Below are 23321 nucleotides of genomic sequence, written 5' to 3'. Positions count from 1 at the left end.
CGTGTGAAGTTTCTTTTTCCCCTGGCTGCTTTTCAGAGCCCTGGAATGTAATCAGTTGGCAGCCCTACGTCATGTTTACTTGCAGATAGGTTACATGGGTGGAAACAAATCTGACAATAATCTCCTATCAGCCCCTGCCTGTTCCAGCACCACAGACCTTGGGAAGAAACAACAAAGCCCTGAGTAACTTACAGGGAATAAAGAGAAATGAGATGTCACTCATGCACAGGGAGAACTCTGCAAAAAGGCCACATCAGCACGTGCCTGTAAATTGAGTTTGCATCTTTTTGTGACCATATGGGCAGAGGCCGAGTTGCAGCTTTACAGCTCAGCCCCAGAAGCAGCAGATTTGGCAGACTGTGATGAAGCTGTAACTGGTTAAATGAATGAAAGCACTTTAATCCCTTGAGAAGGCTAAGGCCCCTTAGGTTGATAAGATTTTTATTTATTTATTTATTTAAAATCCAGCATCTGGTCACTTTAGGGGAAAAGCTGACAACGCTGTCAAAGCTGCTTCAACTTTTGGTACAGGCAACAGTTGTCACATGAAGCAGATTCCTCTCTTGTTTTGGTTGGGTAGTTCAGGGGGAGTTTGTTTGTTTGTTTGTTTGTTTTTAAAATCAACTTTGCATTGGGCTCTTAAGAAATCCTAAGTGTGCAACACCAGGGCAAACAGGTTCTCTGGCCACAGCTCACACAGGAAACCCAAACTGCCTGAGCCTGACAGTAATTTGTTACTGAATTGGTTTTCTGTTGTTCTCTCCCCATCTGGTTTAGCACCCAGTAGGGCCCTTCCACTGGCACTTACAGCAGAATTCTTATTCAGAGCAGGTTCAAATGCTGGAGCTGGAGCCTGATTTCAGCAGAAAATCAACTGCAGCTCTGGCTCTGTGTCATTAACCCCAGACAGGCTGGATGAGGTCAGTGAAGGAAGTGCAGATTTCCACATCCATTTTCCTGTGTTACAGAATCCCCAAATACAAGATCAGGCTGGCCAGAGTTAATGTTCTTACTGTTAAATCACATCCAGATTCCAGAACATACATCATATCTTAAGAATGGAAATTATGCCTAATTCAGAGCTGTTTGTATCACTCTTTGCATTAATAATTCTTCTTCGCTTTAGCCCTATTTTTATTCAGTAAAAGATACATCAGTGCACCAAATGAAATGCTAAATAGTGAATTACACATAATAAACCACAATTCTTTGATATATCCAACTGATCTACCTATATTTTCAACATTTCCAAATACTGTCATGATGGTTTCTTGTTAGTGAAAGGAAAACTGAGCACAAGCTTGCTGAATACAGCTCAGATACCCTGGGATTTGAGTGAGAATTATCATCAGAGATTCCCAAGATAGCAAAGCACAGGATGCTGTTTCAATTAATCATCTTTGAGGAGTAAACTACAGAAATCTAAAGATTCTTCTCCACTAGAACATCCATTTAGGGCTGTAATACTTCAGTGAATACTTGTGTGTTCACTCACTTTGATTTGCTTTGACTCCTCTGGAATCTCAAACAAGAGAACTTCTAAGACAAGAGGACAATGGGAATTTCTCCACAATTATTATATTTCCCTTATGGGCATTGATGTCTACCATGAGTTATTTTTCTGATGTTTACAACTCAATTTAATGGCCTGGAAATGTCTTCTTCAAATTGAGGGGAAAAACCAGGAAAGGTTGCAGCTGATTGTTGTATTTTCCTGCAGGCACCCACAGCTGACATATCCAATACCTTGAAGCACTGTCTGTTTTGATGTCAGTGTCTTTTTAATATCCAAGGTCTTTTGGGAAAAGAGGTTTTTCTGCCCCCTGAAAAAGTGAGGCTGCTTGTTTTGCCTCTTTTTATTTCTGTATCTATAGCACTGCTCAGCACAACTCACATGAGGTGCTCTGAGCAAGCCTGGTTTGGAGAATACACAGGTGATCACCTCACAGCCATGCTTGCTTTTTGCAGTGGAGTTGATTTTCTCTGGTATTTCTTTTCTCTGGTTTTTTTCCCCTCTGGAAATTTTCTTTCTTTTACTTCTCTGGAATGTCTTTTCTTTAACTCTGAATAAGTGTCCCAAGCAATCTGTATGTAACCACTATTCTTCCTCATGTTATCTGAATTAAGGAAAGATCTGTAGGGTACCTGTCTTCATAATCAAATAAATCAGGGGTATATTCACTGGAAGCTTCCTTTATTACTAACCCTTTATATTCTGAAGATATTTTGAATATATTAGCTCTCTTGTAGAAGTTTGGGAGGCCTCTCATATGGCACCACTCAGCATTTGGTAACTCTAACTTAAAATGTACAAAAGACTGGTGAAACCACCAGAGATCAAAGGAATAAGAAGAAAACCCTAAGGCATCTTTTCTCTGCACACAAAGCAATCCAGGACCTTTTATCACCTCCTCAAGACTTTTTTGCTCCTGACAGCCTTTAACCAAAGCACCTCATGCCAGCAGCACTGGGACAGTGCAGAAGCAAAGCTGAGGGGTGCCAGCTGCTTTTCCTGGAGAGGAGCAGCATTAACATCTCTGCAGGAACAGCAGAACGTTCCAACAAAGCTCAGCTGCTGGGAAAGCCTGAAATTGAACCCAACATTTCAGGTTCAAACTTGTGCCCAATTTGCATCTGTGTAACATAAAGAGTTGAGATGTGAATTAGTAAACACTGAGTCGCCTCTTGTTCCTTGCTAATCCAGACTGGGCAGACAAAAAGAGCTGTAAGATTTTGCCTTTTTTTGTTGAAATCATCCAAAACCAGCCAGTTACCACCAATACAAGGAAACTTAAAGTAATTTAACTGATCCACTCAAGGTAACTCCCACTGAGGACATTTTAGAATCCAAGTTAGAGGGAAAAAAATGAACAGATTGAAATACTTCATTCCACACCCCGAGATCACACACTAAGATCAATGAAGTTGGGGCCATCTGAAGTCCTTTCTGGAATGCAATCTTGGCTGGTGAGCTGTGCCTTACCCATCCATGAATCTGCCCTTCAGGATGTCATTTTCCAATTAGCTGCTTTAACAGGGCTCCCAAATGAGCTTTTGTCTATCATGAATTCATTGTTTTGAACTGCAGTTCTGCACTGCTGGAGGCTCCCTGCTCTCAAACTGTAATTCCCATTCCCCACAGTTGCTCTCTCCATGTGTCCATAAGCACCAAAAACCCTTCACAAAACTCTCACAGCAGCTGGTGCAGGCTGCAAGAACTGATGGATGCTGCAGCACTGAGCCCCTCCAGCCTGCAGTGGTGGGGTCAGACTGGAACTCTGGGACACCACATTGTCACTTAGAGGGGAAATCCTGTGCTGAGGTGGGACTGGAAATGCCCACCCAGCCCTTCATCCTCCTGCGTAAGTATTACTGAGAAGGGACTGCTGTGAGTACCAATAAAATCCCAGAGATGTGGAGCAGGCCAGGTGGATTTGTGCCTCTGATGGAGCAGGAATGGCTGAGCAAGTGACACAAGTGACAGAAGGTCTTTCCCAGCAACTGGTGTTGGTTGGAAGCTCTGAGGGACAGCTCCCAGAATTACCCAGTGACACCTCAACTCCACAGCTCAGTGCTGAATTCAGTGCCAGGGAAAATATATTAACAGATGAATCAATTATTCAGCCAAACTCAGGATTATTTGAACTAACCTGGCCACTTAAGATATTTATATCTGAATTATTATTAGATATGACAGCAGAGTCTGAGATCTAATACAAATAATTAGCATGGGATCCCAAAGGATTGGAAAAGAGTAAACAAGGATCCTGCCCCTTTAACATCCACATTCCTGAGTGTCTTACACTGCTATAGAAATTATAGTTATGCATCACCAACATACTGTGCTAGGAATTACCCCAAAAAACCTCAAACTACAATTTGGTGATTCACAAGGAAGACTTCAGGCAAACAGAGGTAGTAGAGAGGATGAAATATTAACTTTAACTTGTCCTACTCAACAATTTGGGACCCTATTATTATCAAAGTGTGGCACTTAGGATATGCTGCTTCTGCAGTTTGCACTAATTGGACACAGGGAAGGCAGGGCAATGCCTTCACAGCACCTGAGGATCCTCCCAGAAGGGACATCCCAGAAGGGCTCCCAAAGGCCTTGAGGAAAAGGCAAACAAGGGGTTAAAGCCCTGATGTTGTTTGGAGGACAACAGGGCTCAGTCTCTGACAGAAATAGCCAGGGATAAACCACAAATCTTTGTTTCCATTGGCACTCCAAGAAAACACATCTCAGCCCAAATCCAGCTGTCAGCCAACCCCTGCCCTCACTTCACCTTTGTCTCCTTCTTCAACTTGGCCCTGTGTGTTTTAAGCTCTCCTTAAACAGAAAGAGGAGGCAAATTCTTCCTTCATAAATACAATAAATTTAATTAAAATATCAATCCACCTTCACTGCAGAATTATTTTCTGGTGGGGCACTGCAGGACAAACAGTAAAATCCAGGGGATTTTTTTTCTATATAATGTCCTTAGAGTAACCCCAGAAATGTTTCTATGCCAGGACACTCACACCTGCCTAATGGAAAGTCTAAAATTATATCATGAATAAGAGAAGATTGTATCAAAATAAGAGAGAGAGAAATCTTTAGCTTAATGATTCACTTGAGTAAATCAAACCTAAAATCAGGTTTCTGTTACAGTGATCATAAATCTGGTGAGCATACAAGGATCATTCCAGTTATATATAAAGGCTATATAAGCAGTATTTAAATTAAGAATACAACATACACAACCAACCACCAGTTTTCTGATAATAATTTTTAAAAAATGTTAAAACTAACAGATCAATTCCCTTTTTAAAAGGTGAGATGATAACAGTGGCAAAGCATTTAGGGGCCTGAATTCAGAAGGGCAGCCAAGTAATGTGGCACATCCCCAAGAGCACAGGCAATTCCTGGCTGATCAGTGGCACTGTGTGACTGCCTCTGTTGCTGCCTGTCACCACTCAGGAACAATCAATTATTGAACTTTGCTTTCTACAGACACAGCCCTGCACAGGGCAGAGGACCTGCATGGAAATCTCACAGGCTTGGGTTTTATCCAGCACAACTGGAGCTCTTGAAGATACAGAGAGATAAACTACGAGTATGTTGTTAAACACAAGGTTGTGTTTTAAACAGCGGCAAAACAGAACAGATTAAAACCTGCCCAAATAACCATTTTATCTTGGTTCAGCCAAGATATTCCCACAGCATGCAAAGAGCTTGGTTACAGAAGACACTAGACAAAGAAAGCTAGAGCAGGAATTTACATTATCTTGACCAAGGAAATGGCAGAAAAGTTTTGAATATTAGAGAAGTTTTAATTCATCAATCAAAAGCAGACAGGGAAATCTTACCAGCACTCGATCTCCAATTTTGAGCTCCCTTTCTCCTTTCTTTAGTGATCCAGCTTCTGAGAGGTTTGATATAGATTCACTGGCAGTTTTGGAAAGATTGCTAATCTGAGAAGGAGTTGCATGTTCCTTAGCAGCAAGGGGTGTTTTCTGAGGGATTCCTGAAGGGGGAAGTGCAGCAGTGGATGAGGACACGGCACTGGCAGCCGATGTGGATGTTGGGGACGTGGCTCTGGACGCGTGAGCTGCCTGGGTACCGTTGGCCTCGTCCTCTGTCACCACCTTCCTGCTGAGCTTGGACGGCCTGGTGAAGATTCCCCTCAGGGGCTCACACTGGAAGTAGCGAACCCCGGCCACGGAGCCGTCGTTCTTCCCGATGGGCTCGTCCAGGACGATCCCCGCCCACTGGCCCGGGGCAAACTGCGTCTCCCCCAGGAACTGGATGAAGCCGGGCTTGTTCCCATTGACCCAAACGCGCTCCCCGACCCTGAAATCATCCACAAACTCCTCGTGAGCATCTGCAGGGGCTGTGCTTGAGCTCTTCTCACTGGGAGCTGCTTTTTCTGCTGGGGCTGGAATCAAAGCACAGTGAGAAACAGGGAATAAATACACTGATATTCCAAAGAGCATCATTACTGAGTTTCAGTGTAACAATGTCCCTAATTAGGAGATCACAACTCTTAATTTTCCTGTGCACATGCTGTAATCTCTGGGTAAAAAAATCAAAATCTAAGGACAGAGACACTGAATTTAATGAAGGTTTTTGTAATGTTGTTTTTGTCACAACAAAAATCACAGGTCTGACTTCAAAAACCCCCAAAGCATTTCTATCATGAGAAGGTTTGAGGAAAATTGCTTGATTTCCAGTCAGTAACCTTTAGATTTTTTGTAAGTTTTACATGTAATTTTTAAAAATCTGAAATACAATCAAAATACATTGGTGGAAAGAGTAAAAATAGTGTATACTAGAACATTCAAGGTACTTTTTGTCAGAAGATGAATGAGGGAATGATTAAAACATTTAACTGTTCCTTACCAGAAGCAACAGGTGCAGGTGTTTTGAGCAAGGTACTCCCGTGCTTGATGGTCTTGGAAGGAGCCTTCAGGCCACTTGGTTTTAACATACTCATCTTTCTGCAATTATCCTCCTCGTCTGCAGCAACTATCTTTTTCCAAACATGGAGAAAATATATTGTTCAAGCTTCTTCAATTCTGGAATAAACCTGAATACAAAAAGATCAGACATGAGCAAAGATCAGTGTTAACTCCTGCAGAACAGATTTCTATATATACACAATCTGTGTGTGAAATGCATTATAAAAAATGCTTTCCAGTAGCAACCAGCAGCATTTGAAGGCCATTTCCTATTAAATCCTAAATCATCAAAAGAGCTCACTTTGCTGAATGCTGCTGTATTTATCTTGAGATTTAAACTAAAAGGCTATTTTAAGAAAGAAAAACAAAGCCCTTAACAGCATAGCTAACATTACACATAGATTTAACTGCTGCACACACACAACTGCTTTCTGTCACATTTTTCCAATGTTGCAACATTGCAGCAAAATCAGCTCGAGACTAGAGAAATAACAGCAACAGAAAACAAGAGAGCCAGGAATTTCAGGATGAAAGGAGTAAAGTTTCTAAGAGGTTGGAACTGAAAAGCTGAAATTGTTGAAGAGTTACATGATGACAACTGAAAGCAAAGAGGCACCTCAGCTCTGTGAGCTCAGATCACAAGATAGGCTGGCTGCAGTCCCGGCGGTGCCCCAGCTCCGAGCAGGGACTCTTCCCCACGTTGCTAGGATAGAACTTGGAAGGCAGCTCCAAGCTTTTCAGGGAACTGTGTTCTGCCACAGGAGGCATCTTCTTTCTGATTACAAGAGCTTCAGAAAAGGCTTTTTCATCTCTAACGAAAAATCTGTGTATTTTTTTTACCTCGAATGCGAATTCAAAGCCGAACTTCAAGGTGAGCGCTCTCCCCTCTCTTCAAAGGAATAAACTATTCTGTGTGAGCACAGCTTGGCTGCGTGCTGACTTTTACATGAGGCACTGCCACAACAGCTACACCACTTCAACAGCAGCACACACACCTCAACAAAGAGCTGAGGGGAAAGGGAAACGGGCAGGCAGCGAGTTTGCTCAGCTGTTTGCTCAGAACACGTCGAGCCAGAGCACAGAGCGGCTCCCAGGGCTGCCCTTCACCTGCACTCAGCACTCTGGCACTGCCAGGACACAGAACTGGGCAGTGCAGCCTCCCAGTGCCCAGGGCTGCAGACTGGGAGCTCAGCACCAGCTAAAGGTAAAACAAACCTGCCAGCACAGACAGCTCTGCTGCAGCAAGGAGAATAAACCAATCCTGTCTTTGTGCAGCAGTCTGAGATTTATCCCTCCTGTGTTATGAATTATTAATCGGCGTTCCTAAAAATCAATTCACTGCTTTGTGAACCTGAACACCAAAGTGAAACATTCCTTATGTTATTTCAAGACCTGCCATGACAAATTCAAGGCATTTTCTAAGTCTGCAACAAAGTTATATTTAAAAAGCATGAATTACTACCTTGGATGTAATTGTGTTTGCCTACAATTTAAGTTCTGCTCCAGCAAAATGATCAAGTGCTGGGAAGATTTCTGAACCTTTTTTTTCCTAGTGTTGCCAGGAGTTTGTCACCCACCTGCCTGCAGTCATGACTCTACATCATGCACATTTCCTAACCCTTCCTTTTAGAAATCCTCTGAAACTGCACTTTGCCCTGACACACCAAGGGCCTGAAAAGCCTTTTTTCCTCCCTTACAAATGTGCTCCCTTCCCCAGACTACAGGCAATATTCCCTCCTCTCCAGCTCCAGAATCGCCATGCTCACCTCCCTTACTTCCCTCAACCCATCAAAAACCATGAAACACAAAAACTGTTCAGGATAAAGAAGGATTTGATGCAAATACAGAAACAGGAGAAGCATCATGGTCAGTCATTTTTAGTTCTGTCAGTGCCAAAGACCAAACTGATGGAAATTTGGCCCAAGGGGAATCCTCCTTAAGGAAGGTTTCTCCTAAATCCTGAAGCTGGACTGTTCCTCAGCACTCTGCCATGTTTTTCCATACATCATCTCTTTTTTGGTCCCAAAGACCATTCCAGCCCCCCACACCTGCCCTGTGCAGGGACAAGTACAGCAGGGAAAGCACACACTGCATTAGCACCCAAATTAGACTTCGCCAGTTTCAGTTAATTATTTATTAATAGATGGTTAACAAGGCTCTGCTCAACAGAAAGTTAGAATGTTCTACCCCTGCATTTCTTGGCTCAGCTACTCATTCACAGTTTAATCTTGCTCTCCACAGTCAGGGGTTATATATTTGCTGTGTCATTTGCTTTTCTCAACACACAGGCCTTCAATGAGGCCAGAAGTAACACAATCCCTCCTGTCCTGCTTTCAGTTACTGAAATTGTACCTTAATTCAGACAAAATAAAAGCTAAGATTATAGGCAAGACTTTTTCATAACTGACTGCCTCACTGCAATAGTTAAAATGCAAATTTTGGTCTTAGGGACAGGGCCTTTGGAGCAGCACTGCCTAATGGAGCTCATAAACCACAGAAATTTGCATCAAGTGATTTGAAGCATTACACTCCAACATATCCTAACAGGCTCCAGATGTCAGTGATCTCACTTCAGTTCTCATAAAAGACAGCAGCTCACTGCTTGTCTCAATTTGTTCTTTCCTCCCTTCAAACTGACTTAGCTCTCCTGAAAAAGGATCCTTATACCAATAGACAAAAATATTACTGTGTCCCCAAAATATCCTGTCAGGAACCCAAGGAAAGGTCCAGAAAGCCTCTGATAACATATCCCACTGAAGTGTTCCACCAGTAACAAAACTGAGCATAAAAAGAGATTTTAAGCACAGGCTTTGCACTTGTGCCATTATTGGAAATACATGACTACACACAATAGGAATTTTAACTGATTAATGATATCATTATTTTTTATCTTTTAAAGACCTCTAAGTATTGCATGGATCAAGGAACAAGTTGGGCACCATTGGTTTAAGTAAATAAATCCTAGTAATGTGCTATGTGATAATAATCTTCACTTTCCTGAGAGAAAAACAAACTCAGCACAAGGAGCACTGTTTGAAATCTCTGCCTGAACAGCATTTCTCAAATACCTGTTTCATGCTTGCTGTCCAGCTGCTGCTGCCAAGCTTGAGGGAGCTCATGAATCATTCCTCAAATATCTGGAGTTTAGAGAAAGTAACTTGGAATTCTGAATCTGGAAAGATTTCCCCTCAAGCCCACGAGCTGCTCCAAGAGCTCTGACCCTACACAGTTATGAACACAACTCCTAAAATTACTGCAGTCTTAAAACTAAAGCACATAAACATGTTCTCTATGATTCAGATCTAATTCCCACAGCTCCACAAGTTGTATTTGCAGTCTGCTGGGCTGTTATTACACTCCTGTAAAGACTGAGTATATATATTTACAAAAGCACTGAATAGTTTCAGTTGAATTGTTAAGCTTTTGAAATTCATACCTGATTTAAAAATACAACCCCGTTTTAGCTTAGAACAAAACCAATGCCTTCTCCTTGCTCTTTGCTGCTTGCTGCCTCTTGGAGAACATTTATTGGTGTGCAAGAATGAGCCAGACCAGAGCCAAACCTGTGGAAGATTCTGAGGGGAATAATTCCTGCACAGCAGGTGCACAAACTGACCACACTGGGATGTGCACAGCAGAATCCTCACAGGAACAACTCTGGAGGAAAGGGGCACAAGAGAAACTGAATCCTGGAACAAAAATCTTCCTAATCCTGACTCCCCCTCTGCTGCATTCTGGGTCTACTGGAGAAATTTCTTACTGGGCACCCAAAAATCTGAATAACCACTCTGCAAGCAATGGACTACATTTACAATGAAATATTCCAGAGCACACAATATCCTCTGTAAAAGCCTCAGCTTCAAAGCCAGTCCTGCCCTATTACAAGTTGCCAAACCAGACGGATGGATTTGGAATCCCTCATGTGTTCACTTTACAGAGTGATGCAGCACTCCTGGCCACTCCCTAATTAAAAACAACAATTTTGGAGCAATGAACTCACACGCAGGTCTCTGTGCATTGATCCACTGAAGGCAGACAGTGAAAAGGCAAATGAACTTCTCTGTGACCCTCATGCTCCTGCCTTACTGCAAATTCCCTGTGTTTTGTCAGCTCTGATGCATTTATTGAATGGGCAGCAAGCTCAGAGAGCCACCCCAGAAAGCACCGTAGGCATTTGTGAACAAAGAGAGGCACAAACAGCAAATTGTGCTGGGACTGAGGTAACAACAGCTCTGCAGGGTCTGTCAAACCAAACTGAGCATCTGAGCTGGCCCAGGGTTTACACTGCACTGCTCAGGGATTACACTGTGGAATTAGAGGCATCTCCAGGTGTCTGTCACATTGAAATGAAGATAATTCAAGAAAGAATTTATATATAAAACAGAAAACAAATAGAATTAAGAATTTAAGATTTCAATACAAGAGCTGGCATTTGGAAGTCAATATTTGATTACTCATTCAACACACAGCAATCAGAGAAAGGGAACATTTAAAAACATGGCTTCAGTTTCATTTTGTCTTCCAGAAACCACTGATTTTTATGTCAATTACTCAAGTCATGTTATGATCTGAATATAGCCTTCAGATACAGCTCTACTAGAAGAAAAGACATTATTTAATTCAATGTTTGTTATGCCAAGTGCCATAAAAACATATAAACATATTTATTTGGGTTATTATGCTCTGCTTAGTGCCAACATCAAAACATGAGGGCTGGTACCTGCACATCAAACCAATGTTTTGTACCTCGCCTTTAAAGGTAGCAAAGAATTGCATTTATAACTCAGCTGATCAGGTAGAAAATAACAAAAGAAATCCAGACTTTTCAGATCTGTTGTTTGCAGGTACTGGGACAGGAAATGAAAATTTTGTAAGGAAATAAGCAAGAAGGTCTCATAACTTACACAGGATCCTTGAGACATTCTGCTTTCCAGCCCAATCCAACACAACCATCACAGGAATTCCAGAGGTCAACCCTTCACAAAGGCAAACATCCTACAGAAACCTCAAAGCCACAGTCCCTTATATTCTGTTTTTTAACATAAATATGAATTTTCCTAGAGACAGACTCTTGAAGAAGTGCATCTCTACTTAATTTAACCAGGCATAACTATTGCATTACAGAACAAAAGCAATTCCTGCTCCTCTGAAGTGCCTTCACAGCAGCCACCATAACTGCAGGAAATTACTGCTGCATGCAACTTTCAGTAGGGCTTCAGTCTAACCCAAACACAGTTTGCTTCTGCTGCCATAACACCACGAGCCCAAAGCCTGCAGGAATTTGGGAACTCTGCCCACTGGGATGACACAGCTCCTCTGACAGTGGCACTGATGTGATGAACTCAACCTCAAAGGAAGAGTGGCAAAAACCAACAGAAAGTGAAACAGAGCTCTCCTATCAGTGGCAGAGGGCCTGAAAAACCTTCAATCATTTTTCCAGGGCACTGGTTTGGATAAACATTCCTCAGTGTGTGTCAGTGAGACAGGAGCAGGCAGGGATGGTCCCTGAGCAGTCCCAGGGCTGTAACACAAACACTCAGCCCTGTCATCACCCATCCCACCATGGAACCACTGCCCCGGGGCTGAGGACACCCCCAAAATAACTCCTGGGATTTCACTGCAGAGAGCAAATCCCTGCTTCCCTCAGAGCTCAGAGATCTCCCTCTGCCTGGTACACTGAGAGGGACTGGGGGAGAATGTCTGTGGATCCCAAAATCCCACAGCACTGAGGAAGAATGTTTGTGGATCCCAAAATCCCACAGCACTGGGGAAGAATATTTGGGGATCCCAAATCTCCACAGCACTGGGGGAGAATGTTTGGGATCCCAAATCTCCACAGCACTGGGGGAGAATGTTTGGGAATCCCAAAGCCCCACAGCACTGGGGAAGAATGTTTGTGGATCCCAAAATCCCACAGCACTGGGGGAGAATGTCTGTGGATCCCAAAATCCCACAGCACTGGGGAAGAATATTTGGGGATCCCAAATCTCCACAGGACTGGGGAAGAATGTTTGGGAATCCCACAGCACTGAGGAAGAATGTTTGGGGATCCCAAAGCCCCACAGCACTGGGGGAGAATGTTTGGGGATCCCAAAATCCCACAGCACTGGGGAAGAATATTTGTGGATCCCAAATCTCCACAGGACTGGGGAAGAATGTTTGGGAATCCCACAGCACTGAGGAAGAATGTTTGGGGATCCCAAATCTCCACAGCACTGGGGGAGAATGTTTGGGATCCCAAATCTCCACAGCACTGGGGGAGAATGTTTGGGATCCCAAATCTCCACAGCACTGGGGGAGAATGTTTGGGATCCCAAATCTCCACAGCACTGGGGGAGAATGTTTGGGATCCCAAATCTCCACAGCACTGGGGGAGAATGTTTGGGGATCCCCAATCTCCACAGCACTGGCCCTCATTAAGGAACCTACAGCTCAACCAGCAACTTCAGATTTATTTCTTAACTGAAATCAATAGTAGAAGTTGTGTTTTTGATGACTGGAACTGTTCTCTATGTGAGTTCACAGATCCCAGGGTATTCAGAACCAAAGATTTTAGATCATCTTTCAACATCAGCCAGGCCTGCACACCAATCTGTATTTCTCCTTTGATTTTGACCTGCTGAGTGATTTCAACTAAATAAAAATAGAAGGCAAGAGATCTCTAATAAAAATAAATCCTATTCCTGCAAGTTTCACAGAAGCAGGTGAACCAGGAGGAGGGAGACTTGTATTTAAAGATTTGAGTTTCTCCCAGTACCTTTAGAACAAATTATTCCTGAAGCAAATTTGCCATCAATACATTTGTCAGCAGCAGGTTATCAGTTTACTTGGAGATAATAGAAAACTTGAACTTAATATAGTTAGGAAGGCAACCATTGAGACCCAAATCCACTGAAAATTGGTTTCAGGGAATTGCTAAGTTGCTAAATAAGACACGAGGCTGTTTTTGCACCTTGGGAAGTGCAGGATATTTGCTGCAAATTGTATAAACAGGATTGTCCCAGCACATGCCAGGGAAAGGGAAAAGGTGGGGTGAGTTCTTATAACTCAGAAACTGCTCTGAGAAGATGAATCAGATCCAAGATTGTAAGAGGCTTAGGACTGAAACCATCAGTCAGATATTACAGCACTGCTATGAGGAAGGTAATTCATCAAAGCTTCAGCTCTGCTTATGGATTTTAATTCTGCATCAAGGACATTTTAAGTCACCCTGTTTTATCATTCTAGAACTTGCTATGCTCATTCAGGTTCCCAAATGCCCCAGGATCCTCCGTAAAGAAACACTGAAATTCAGACTGTTGAATATGAAGCACAAATGTAAAAAACTATTTTGGGCCAGCAATTTGTAATTTTTTCTCAATCTATTTCTATTCCAAACACAGCCTGATCAGTCCTTTTAAAAAGCTTCTGCCTATCTTTAATTAATCAGGAAGAGTTGCTAATTGTTAATATGATGCAAACTCCAACACTTCAAGTTACACACAGATTATAAAATCATTGCTGCTCTGGTCTATTAAAAGATCAGAAAGCACATGATCCTCCCTTCTCAGCACATCATTCCCTACAGAAGGAGTCAAGGATTGAGGTGTGGAAAAAGTTCCCAACTAAGTAAATAATTGCCACCTCTTCTGGTAAGCCCGTTGTCATCACTTACTAATTTTCTTACATTTTACTCAGGAAATTATTTTTTCTCCAAAGACCTCCTTTTCATTAAGAAAAAGAACAATTTGTTTGACTGTCCACACTGACTTCTGTTGATGATAATGCACTTCAGCCATCCCAGTAAGTGCAATCAGTCAGGATAAAATGATGACTTTGGAATAGCAGAATCTCAAGTTTAAGTTATTTGGGATCTACAATTTCAATGTTGAGAAAGAAAACATCATCTCCCTTCCGCCTCAACCCCATCGCATTTAAAGGCACAAAGGCTTCTCCCTAATACAATTACAACCCAAGCAGCTGAAACAAAGATGCTGCTTTTTATAGAAAGGATTTAATTTTGATAGACTTGGGTGAAACTCTAACTGTTTCACACTGGCTGAAAACATCCAGTCAGCTCCTCTTGACAGCTCAGCCTTTGAGATGAGCCCATGGCTGCTGCAAGGCTGGCAGAGCTCAGGAGAAGCACAAATTCAGGACTTAGATAAATGCTGCTGTGATTGAGGAGATGCTGCTGCCAAGCAGAGCAGCAGAATGAGAGTGTCAAATAAGCTGATTCTGTACAATGCTGAGTTTCTCTCTCTGCCTTGCAATTTCCCCTCATAATAAGCTAAAAATACAGACAGTAAGATTATAAGGATCAGGAAAATGAAAAGCTTTTAATGCTGGTTCTTCTGGAAACAGGGAAGATATAAATGAAAAGAATGTATGGTACTATTTTTATGAGTTTGTACAAATAATTAATGAAATGTTCCACGTGGAAAAACTTGGGTTGGTGTTAAAGCACAAATATGCACAGCCTGTCCTGAATCTTTCACAGCCTTTTGGGGGCCAGGAGCCAGCACCAGATATTTGGGTATTTCTAAGGGTCAGTCACAGAGTGCAGCTTCACTCTACACAAACAAATGGATGTGGAGGACAGACACCTGCACAAGCAGGAGGTGTTTAAATCATCAGAGTTCTGCAGGTCCACACCAGTGAAATGGTTGCCCCAGCAGAAACTGGCATGGGGCTGAGAGCAGCTGAGATTACAGCTAATGCAGTATATAATTGCCTTTCATGAAAAAACAAAACACCAGCCATCTGAGGCATTTCCAAACATGCTGCTCCAATAAGGATTCCAGGGAGTTACTCTTTAGACGTGCCAGCAGAGCCAGTAGTCCCCAAGGAATGCCAAAGGATTAAACAAGAGCTGCATTCATTCATGGCTGTCATGTTCAAACATTAGAAATCTTGCATTCAACATACAGAGTTAACATTTGACCCAAGTGTTTTAGAAAGAGAAAGAAAAGCAGCTCTGAAAAATCATATTGGCAAGGCAGAGCTCTCTATTTCTTTTTAAGGAGGATCTATTTTGATGTATTCTCAGTCCCTCCCAAGAAAAACTTTACCAGGGCTAAAAGATAAAGGGGGGAACACCAAATGAATTATGCAATCTGCCCAAGCTGAGTAAATAAAGGCTGTCTTGGCTATCCACAGTCAGAAGATGGCAAACAGATACAACCTCAAAGTCAGACAGGAAATCTTCAGGAGCTCTAGGAAATTGTAGCAATCAGCAGAGAGAGCCCTGCTCCTTCCTGCAGTGCAATCACAGGAGGAAAGATGCAGCTATTCCCCATGGAATACATCTGGAATGAGCCTACAGGACAGCTGGAGTTCTGCCCTCCCTACAAAGCTGAGATCTTCTCTTTAAGGGAAACCATACAAATTATGTAAAACTCTTTTTTTGCCAAATAAAATCTCCCTCTTGATCCCTAAAGATATGGACATTTAAGGTCATATTTCCAAGCTTTTCTGCTTTGAAAAACCCATCCCTCTCCCTTGAGTACACAGAAAGCTTTAGTGCTCTGTAGCACAGACAGAAAATCTCCCAGCATGTACACAAGGACTGGGCAGGAAACGAACCTTGAAATCTTCGTCATTTCACAGCAAGAACTAACAATCAAGTAAAAGGTGAACAGTTAAACCTCCCTTGGAATAAGAAATGCTGCTGTGGGTGGAGGGGAGGTGTTTACTTTTCCTTCACAGTATCTACTTCGCAATCGTCCTACTCTTGCAGCAGGTGCACATGGACACACTTCAGGAAAACCACTCTCTGCTGTTGCTAGTTTCAAATTTACATTGCATTCGGAATGCATATTTCTGCTCCTTCAATAAAATACTTTGCAAAGCAGCCAGCATCAAGGCGCTTCCTCTTTTGTACCTCTTTTTCTTTCTTCTTCCTACGTGTCAACACAAGTATCACATGTTTTAAAATCCTCCTGCTCAAAGATCTCAAAGCAACCTGTGAACTTCTATAAAACCCTGCCCATTCAGCACAGTGGGTAACTGAAGGGGTGGGGACGAACAAGTCTTCATTTCACAGTCATATATTTAATCATCAACCTACACAATCACAGAGTAAACTTTCCTCCCCATGCTCTATTTTGGAAAATTTCTTTGGTGTTGGCTTTTGTTTGTTTATATCTTGAAAAATTATTTAAAGCACGGAATCAGCACCGAGATGAAAGGAAAAACTAACTGCTGATTTTTTTTATGCAGCAGGAGCCACATTACCCTGTGAGTAACACAGCAATTACCTCGTGCCCCATGACAGCTATGGCACAGAAAAGGGAGCACGGCATCGCCCCAGGTCCAGCGCGCTATAGCGGGAACAGGAGGGGCCTGGAGCAGCGCCTGTGCCCGGGAATCCCGCAGCTCCCACAGGGCCCAGAACATGGCAGCGAACTCTCCTGAGCCACCTGAGGGGCTGCCAGAGCAGCTCACCTGGAAACCAGCAGGTTTTACAACGCGAGGATGGGCAGCGGCCATAAAAAGCAAATCCAAAAACGCCAAGGGAGATTATTAGTAAAATATCCCTATGTAAATGCTGGGAATTGGAATTGCAGGTCAGCGCTTACCAAGGAATATAAGGAATACTCAGAGCTCTTCCCTCAGAATCAGCCGCTCAAGCCACCACCAACCCAGCACAGCGCCGCAGCTTCCCAGGGCGAGACTCGAGCAGCGGCTGCGATCCAACCTTCGCGTCCCCGCTCCGCACAAACCCCGCGGGGTCTGAGGGAGCCGAGGCCGTTCCGCTGCTGCTCCGCGCCGGCCCCGCGTCCGCAGCGCCCCGTCCCGCCGGGGCTCGGCCGGGCCCCCGCCGGAGCGGCCGCTGCGGGGCGGCGCGGGCAGCACGTGCGGCGGCCGCTAACAGCCCTCAGCGCCGGGCCCGGCCACGCCGCCGCCCCTCACGGCCCCTCGGCACCGACCTCCGCGCCCTCAGACCCGCCCAGCGCGGCGCCCGGACGGGAAGCGCGGAGGCCCCGAGGCGGGAGGCGACGGACGCGGCTCCCCCCGCCCTCAGGCGCCGCCGTCGCCCCGCGCGCTCCTCAGGGCGGCCCCCTCAGCCCCGGCTCCGCCGCCTCACCGGCCCCGCCGCCAGCGCAGCTCCCGCCGCCTCCTCCGGCTGCCGCTCCCGCTCCTGTTCCTGCTCCCGCGGCCCCTCTGCAGCGGCGCCGCCCCGGCTCGCAGGAGGCGGAGCGGGGCGGGCACAACGTCTGCGCCCGCCGGGGCGGGGACTGCACCAGCGGCAGCGGCACCGGCGGTGCCCCCGAGCTCCCCGCGCCCCCTCCTCTCTCTTTGTCCGCCCCCCGCTTTGTTCGCCCCGCGGCAGCCGCAGCTCGGGGGAGGGAGGAGCGGCCGCGGCCCGGCTCGGGGTGACCCCGGCGCGCCCGGTGGTCCCGGAGCCGCCGCTGCGGCACAGCCCGGCTGGGTGGGAGGGGTGAGGGTGGGCACAGACGGGGAGGTGTGAAGCACATCGCTCTAGTGGGTGAATAACTTCACTGTCTGCTGCTTCGCTCCATTTTCCTTTTGTCCTGATGCCCAGAAATTCATCATGCAGAAATTTATTATCCCAAAGTACTGAATATTTTTATTTTCATTGTGTTTGTGAAGCAACACATTGGAAGCTGGCGTTCTCCCACTGCTAAAGTTTAAACAGCTGGAGCAGCAGCTCCAATGCCACCATCAACAATTTAATACCGATTTTCAAGGCTGAATCAAACAGCTCTGCTCCACTTCTTCCCCTCTTATAAACAGGCAGAGCTGGCCCATCACCACCGAATTCCTCACAAAGCAAACCTCAGTTTACAGCCTCATAGCTTGTTGGGTTTCTGCATGATGCCATTCGAACAAAAGGGTGATGAGAAAGCAGTTCCATTGCTGGGGACTGATTGCAATTTGTGTTTCATTTTGGCTTCGTTCTTTGGCATTAATCCAGCACGGTAAAGCACAAAATGGTTTGATGCACTCCCCCGAATAACAGGTTTCAACTACATCAGCATTTAACAATGTTTGTTAGAATTTCACTTCCTAAAGGTTAAACACAATCTCTTGCCATGGCCATTATATGGTGAAACAGAATTTGAATCCATGCACAGCCACCCCTCTTTCTCCCTGCAAAATTTGATAAAAGTTTTGCTGAATAAGGACTTCAGGATTTAAACATTGGGTTGTATTCAGAAGTGCAGAGCCAGCAAAGGATTGCTTTAAAAAAAAAATGACCCTGCAGCCCCTAGCTATGGAAATAATCCCACAAAAATTGCAATAAGGGTGGAAACTGGGGTGTTGTACAACTTTACAGAACACTTGCCTAAAATATCTGCTGGCTTGAGAGATGCAGTGGTGAACCTCTGTGCTTCTTTCTGGTGGTGCAGATCTGAGCTTTCTGTACTGATGTGATGCTAACGTGGAATGGGTTTTTCTCTATCATTCTCCATCATTAATTTGATGTTTTGTCTCTCAGTTAATTTGCCACCATGTAAGTCCATCTCAAATGCTTGCAGTTCAGTGCACAGCATTAAAGTTGTATAAACAATATCTGACTGATGCATCTAGGACACAGCACAGCCACTACAAGACAGCTTAAAGATGAAAACTAGAAGTTGAAACTTTGTGCTCTTATTGTAGAACTTGTCATCACATGGGAGCAGCAACAGTGGGGAAATAATGGATAAAATATGTTTAAATCTGTAAATATTTTGATTCACTCCCTTGTAAAGCTATGGTAAAAATGTCCTGGATGAAGACAGGAAGAGACTGTCACACAGATCAAGGGAATGTGCCACTGTTTTTTCCAGTAATTTCCTACTGAACAGACTCAGCTTCAAGATCCTGTAGGAAAAAAGAGAGTTTGTTATCCATTCTTTGACCAGAATCAACTTCATACCATGAAAATGTAGCTTTGGAGCAGCTGCAACTTCAGTTCATCCCAGCTGGAAATGGCTGACAGCCTCTGGGTACCAGTCTGCACCTGCAGGGCACAGCCAATTTGTAGGAATCATTGTAATAAAAGATCCTGGTACTATAAACCACACTCCTATAGAGGATTAGCCATTATTGAAAGCCACAATATCTTTGATTCCAGTCCTGGTTGCTGTTTTCTGATCTGCATGATCAGATCAGTCAACAAATAATATATAGGCATTTTCATAATTCCATGAGAACAGGAACTGCTGGATGCTCCAGGGAAATTCAGATGCCAACATAACTGCTGGCATCCTGGCCACAAGTACATGGCTCACTTTGAAATTAGAATTCTCAGTAATGTGGGAACACCAGTTGCAGTTGTTTCTGCCCTTTTTCAGATTTGTGAAGGCTCCAAGGTTGTTGAAGCTTTCTAAAGAGTTAAAATGTTGTCCTTTGAATGTAAGGATCTCTTGACAGAAGAAATCCATTTTTCTATTTAATGGGATGTATTCACCCAAGTACAAGAATTCTGAGTAAAGATTTTTTTTCCCATCTGAATGATCTCTTCAATATGCACATATGGCAATTCCTATACAGAACTGATGGTCACATCTGCCACAGAAAAGGCAGCTAATTGCTTTTTTTTTTTAATCTCAGAAGTGCTGCTTCAAAAATCCCAGCACTTGCACTACTATTTTCTGTATTTTCTTTTCTGTAAAGGCTGAAAGAATTCTTTTCACTGCTAATGTACTTACTGCTTCCCTTCCCCAGGTCAGCCAGACTGCCCAGCAGCAATAAAAGAAAAAGCTCTCCAAACCCATGTTCTTTGGTGAGCTACTCAAGACAAGACTTCATCCAATTTTACATTATTTGTTCTACCCTAACATGGCTAAAACAATGGAGAGCAATATTTGAACAAATTAAAAAAGAATCCTTTCTGCATTCTGGTTTAAACAAGATACTTAAATTAACAGTAATGTTCCTCTTGCTGAGTGTTTCATTTCCCTGATAACTGAGGAACCAGTCTATTAATAAAGATGCAAATCATTCCAGCACTTATGTAAATAGCAATAAAAGCTGAATTCTCACCTACAGCAAAGCAAAGCAGAAGGATTTTGTTCTTATGGAGTGCTGAATTCTAAAGAAGGGGTAAATACATTTTCATTCAGTCCTGGGTCACAACTAAACACACATTGCAAAAAATCTTACATAACATCTCTGCTGCTGTAGTTGTCTGAAGTCTAGGAAGTGCCCAATTGTCACACAGTAATTACCAGGCTATTAAACCCATCCTGTTTTCTAAAAGCTGCTCCAGGAATCACGACCAATTCCTCCCTCTGACTCATCCCCTCCCACCCCCCAAAATGTAGCAGTGACTCTGCCCTGTGTTCAGGAGCAGCAGCAACCTTCAGTGCTTTCCCTTCCCAGGGGCAGCTCAGCCATGGCACACAAGGAAGGTGCTACGGGCTTCCATGGCAACTGAAGCACTTGCATTACATTGGAGCTTTTTCCTCCTCTTCATTTCTCTATTTTTTTCTTTTTTTTTTTTTTTTATTTCCCAGCTATGCTGCCTCACAGAGCTTGCAGTGAAATAATTATTATTTTTAGCAGCTACCACGTCTTTCAGATATCTTCTAGAATCTCTGCTCTTTGTCTTTTCTTGACATTTTGAGCACTGTGAATTGGGTTATAAAATTTTAGAGTCAGGAATTTGGATCTTTTTAAGATACAACTTCCCACCTGACTGAGACCCAGAATATTTTGCAGAGATTTGATTTTTTAGACGTGCATGAGCATTTTAAAACATTTCTGGTGTTCCAAGTGCTGTAAATAAACACGAGGGCTGTGCCAACAGGCATCTGTGGGAAAATGTGAGTGATGTCTGCCCATGCTATACCCACCTCATTACAGATTTTATTACTCATTCATTTTAGTAAACTCTAATCTAGGTTATTATGCCACACCCATCACCATGGGAATGGCACTTTAAAGGACCCAAAATACTTTGCTATTCAGCTTTTCCTTGGGACTTAAGAGTGTGATCTGATTGCAGTTTCAATATACAAAACCCATTTGAGTAGTTACAGCTGACAGATTAAAAACCTCACTAATTACAAACATCCTCAGTGCAATATGTAGCACTTGATAGAACAGTGAATTATAGATAAATAGCTAAGAGCTGCAGATGAATGAATTCCTCATCATGAGAGAAGCAGCAGAGAAAACTGCCCATCCCTCATTAACTGTGTCTTACAGCACAGGTAAATACAGGAGGAGTTTCACTCACTGCTTCAGTTTTCTCAGAGCACTATCAATGCTGACTGCCACCTCCAAGGAAAGGACAATTCCAAAGAGAAGATCTAAAAGAACAATTTAAAGATACCCCTGAGCGCTCTCAGAGAATTTAGTATGATTTATGCTTATTTGAAATTAAATTGCTAAAATTAAATCCAGAAATTCAACAGTCCCTGTCTGCTTTTCTGAGATCAAAACATATCACAAAAATATTATTTTAAGAAATAAAATAAGCATTACAGGAACATTTATAACATGGCAGTTTGAAAGACAAAAGAATAACAGATGAAATTACTTTAGTCACAACTGTTTTGCTTATCTGTTGTGACCAATTAATTATGTGGAATATGATTGAGGATGGACCATACAGAGCACTGAAGGGTTCTGAGCACATAAAGATGATTTTCATTTTGTGTGCTCTTCTGCCTTGCTCACAGAAACCACCAGCACTGCTTCAGCTTAGCCTGCATGTCCTACTGAGGCAGCAGCATTTCCTAAGAGCCATTAAAAGCAGATCTTTAAGGTGTGGTGAGAGAACTGCATGTTTCAAACATGAGCTGCACAACACACCCAGAAGGTGTGCACTGGCAATCATCACCTCCTGCCTGCATCCCTTGGTCACCCACGTGGCAATGGTGCAGCACACAAAGGCTGCTGTAAACTCTCATTACTGCTCTTAACTCCATGGAAGGAGGACGAGCAGAAAGTGCCAGACCTCCCTATGCTTCCCAACAGAGCTTTCTTTAAATGTGTGTAGAAGGTGGAAGCAGCACATTATTTTGTTGTCCACTCCTGTTATAAAAATACTATTTCTCCTATAAATTAGGAAGAAAAATGCCATTCATTTTAGAACATATGATGAACATTTACCTTGACTTGGTGCAACCAAATAAACTCAACTGGTAAATGCTGCAAAAAGATTTTTCAGCCTCTCAGAATTCACACATAAAGGTGCTTTGGTTTTGCCTTCCTGTAAAGTTTAGGGAGAAAAAAAAAAAAAGAGAAATAAATAAAGATAAATAAATAAAGGCTTTAACTGCAAAAAGCCTGGGGTTCTCATTGAGACTGAAATGCAGTGTGTACCAATATCATGTGTATTAAAGATCTTTGGGCAATATGCACTAACTGCAAAGCTGAGAATTTGTTCAGTCTCTAACATTATCTTATGGACATTCCCCTTCACAAGTGTTTTGTTAGATACTTGAAAATGCTTTGGTTTACTCTGCTTTACACTTGGTTGGGGAGACTTTTCCTGCATTTCTGGAAGGACAAATGCTTACATCAATCTAGTGCTCCCTCTCTTGGCAACCGAACAAGGCGCAGCCACTGCAGCCACAGCTCCCTCCCGAGACAAGAAGGAAAGAAAGTGTTGGAACAATTAATCAGCATGATTGTAACATTTCTAAGCATTCAGATGTGGGCAGCTCTTCAGATTATGAAAACTGAATGGTATGGCAAGGTTCTGTTTAAGTGGCTAAGAGAATTTTAACAGATTCTTGATTAAGAAAACCTGAAGCTGACAGTTGTGGCCCTTCCTAAAATATTTCACCATACTCACCCTTATTTTGCTCAGCTTATTTTCCCAACTTTTCTTCAGCAGCTGATTTTCAAAAACCAGCATTTTGCTCCTTCAGGACTCCAATTAAAAGCTCTTTAGCTAAAAGCTCATTTATTAAACCTCTGTAGACAACCACGAA

General features: G+C 43.3%; 1 protein-coding gene across 1 annotated transcript in view; it reads right to left on the bottom strand.

The window, feature by feature from the left end:
- CLIP1 (CAP-Gly domain containing linker protein 1) overlaps positions 1-17602 on the bottom strand; it is a 59934-nt gene extending 42332 nt beyond the window's left edge. The window contains exons 1-3 of the mRNA XM_058817014.1: positions 17510-17602; positions 6383-6569; positions 5350-5918 (exon numbers count right to left, since the gene is read on the bottom strand). Of these exons, the coding sequence (XP_058672997.1) occupies positions 5350-5918; positions 6383-6476 (663 nt within the window). The 5' untranslated portion in view covers positions 6477-6569; positions 17510-17602. The remainder of the gene's footprint in view (positions 1-5349; positions 5919-6382; positions 6570-17509) is intronic.
- Positions 17603-23321: the final 5719 nt, after the last annotated feature.

Source organism: Ammospiza caudacuta, chromosome 18 (assembly GCF_027887145.1).
Source record: "Ammospiza caudacuta isolate bAmmCau1 chromosome 18, bAmmCau1.pri, whole genome shotgun sequence".
NCBI classification, from domain to species: domain Eukaryota; kingdom Metazoa; phylum Chordata; class Aves; order Passeriformes; family Passerellidae; genus Ammospiza; species Ammospiza caudacuta.
The sequence above is the reverse complement of the archived record's forward strand: the minus strand, read 5'-3'. Positions and strand labels throughout refer to the sequence as shown.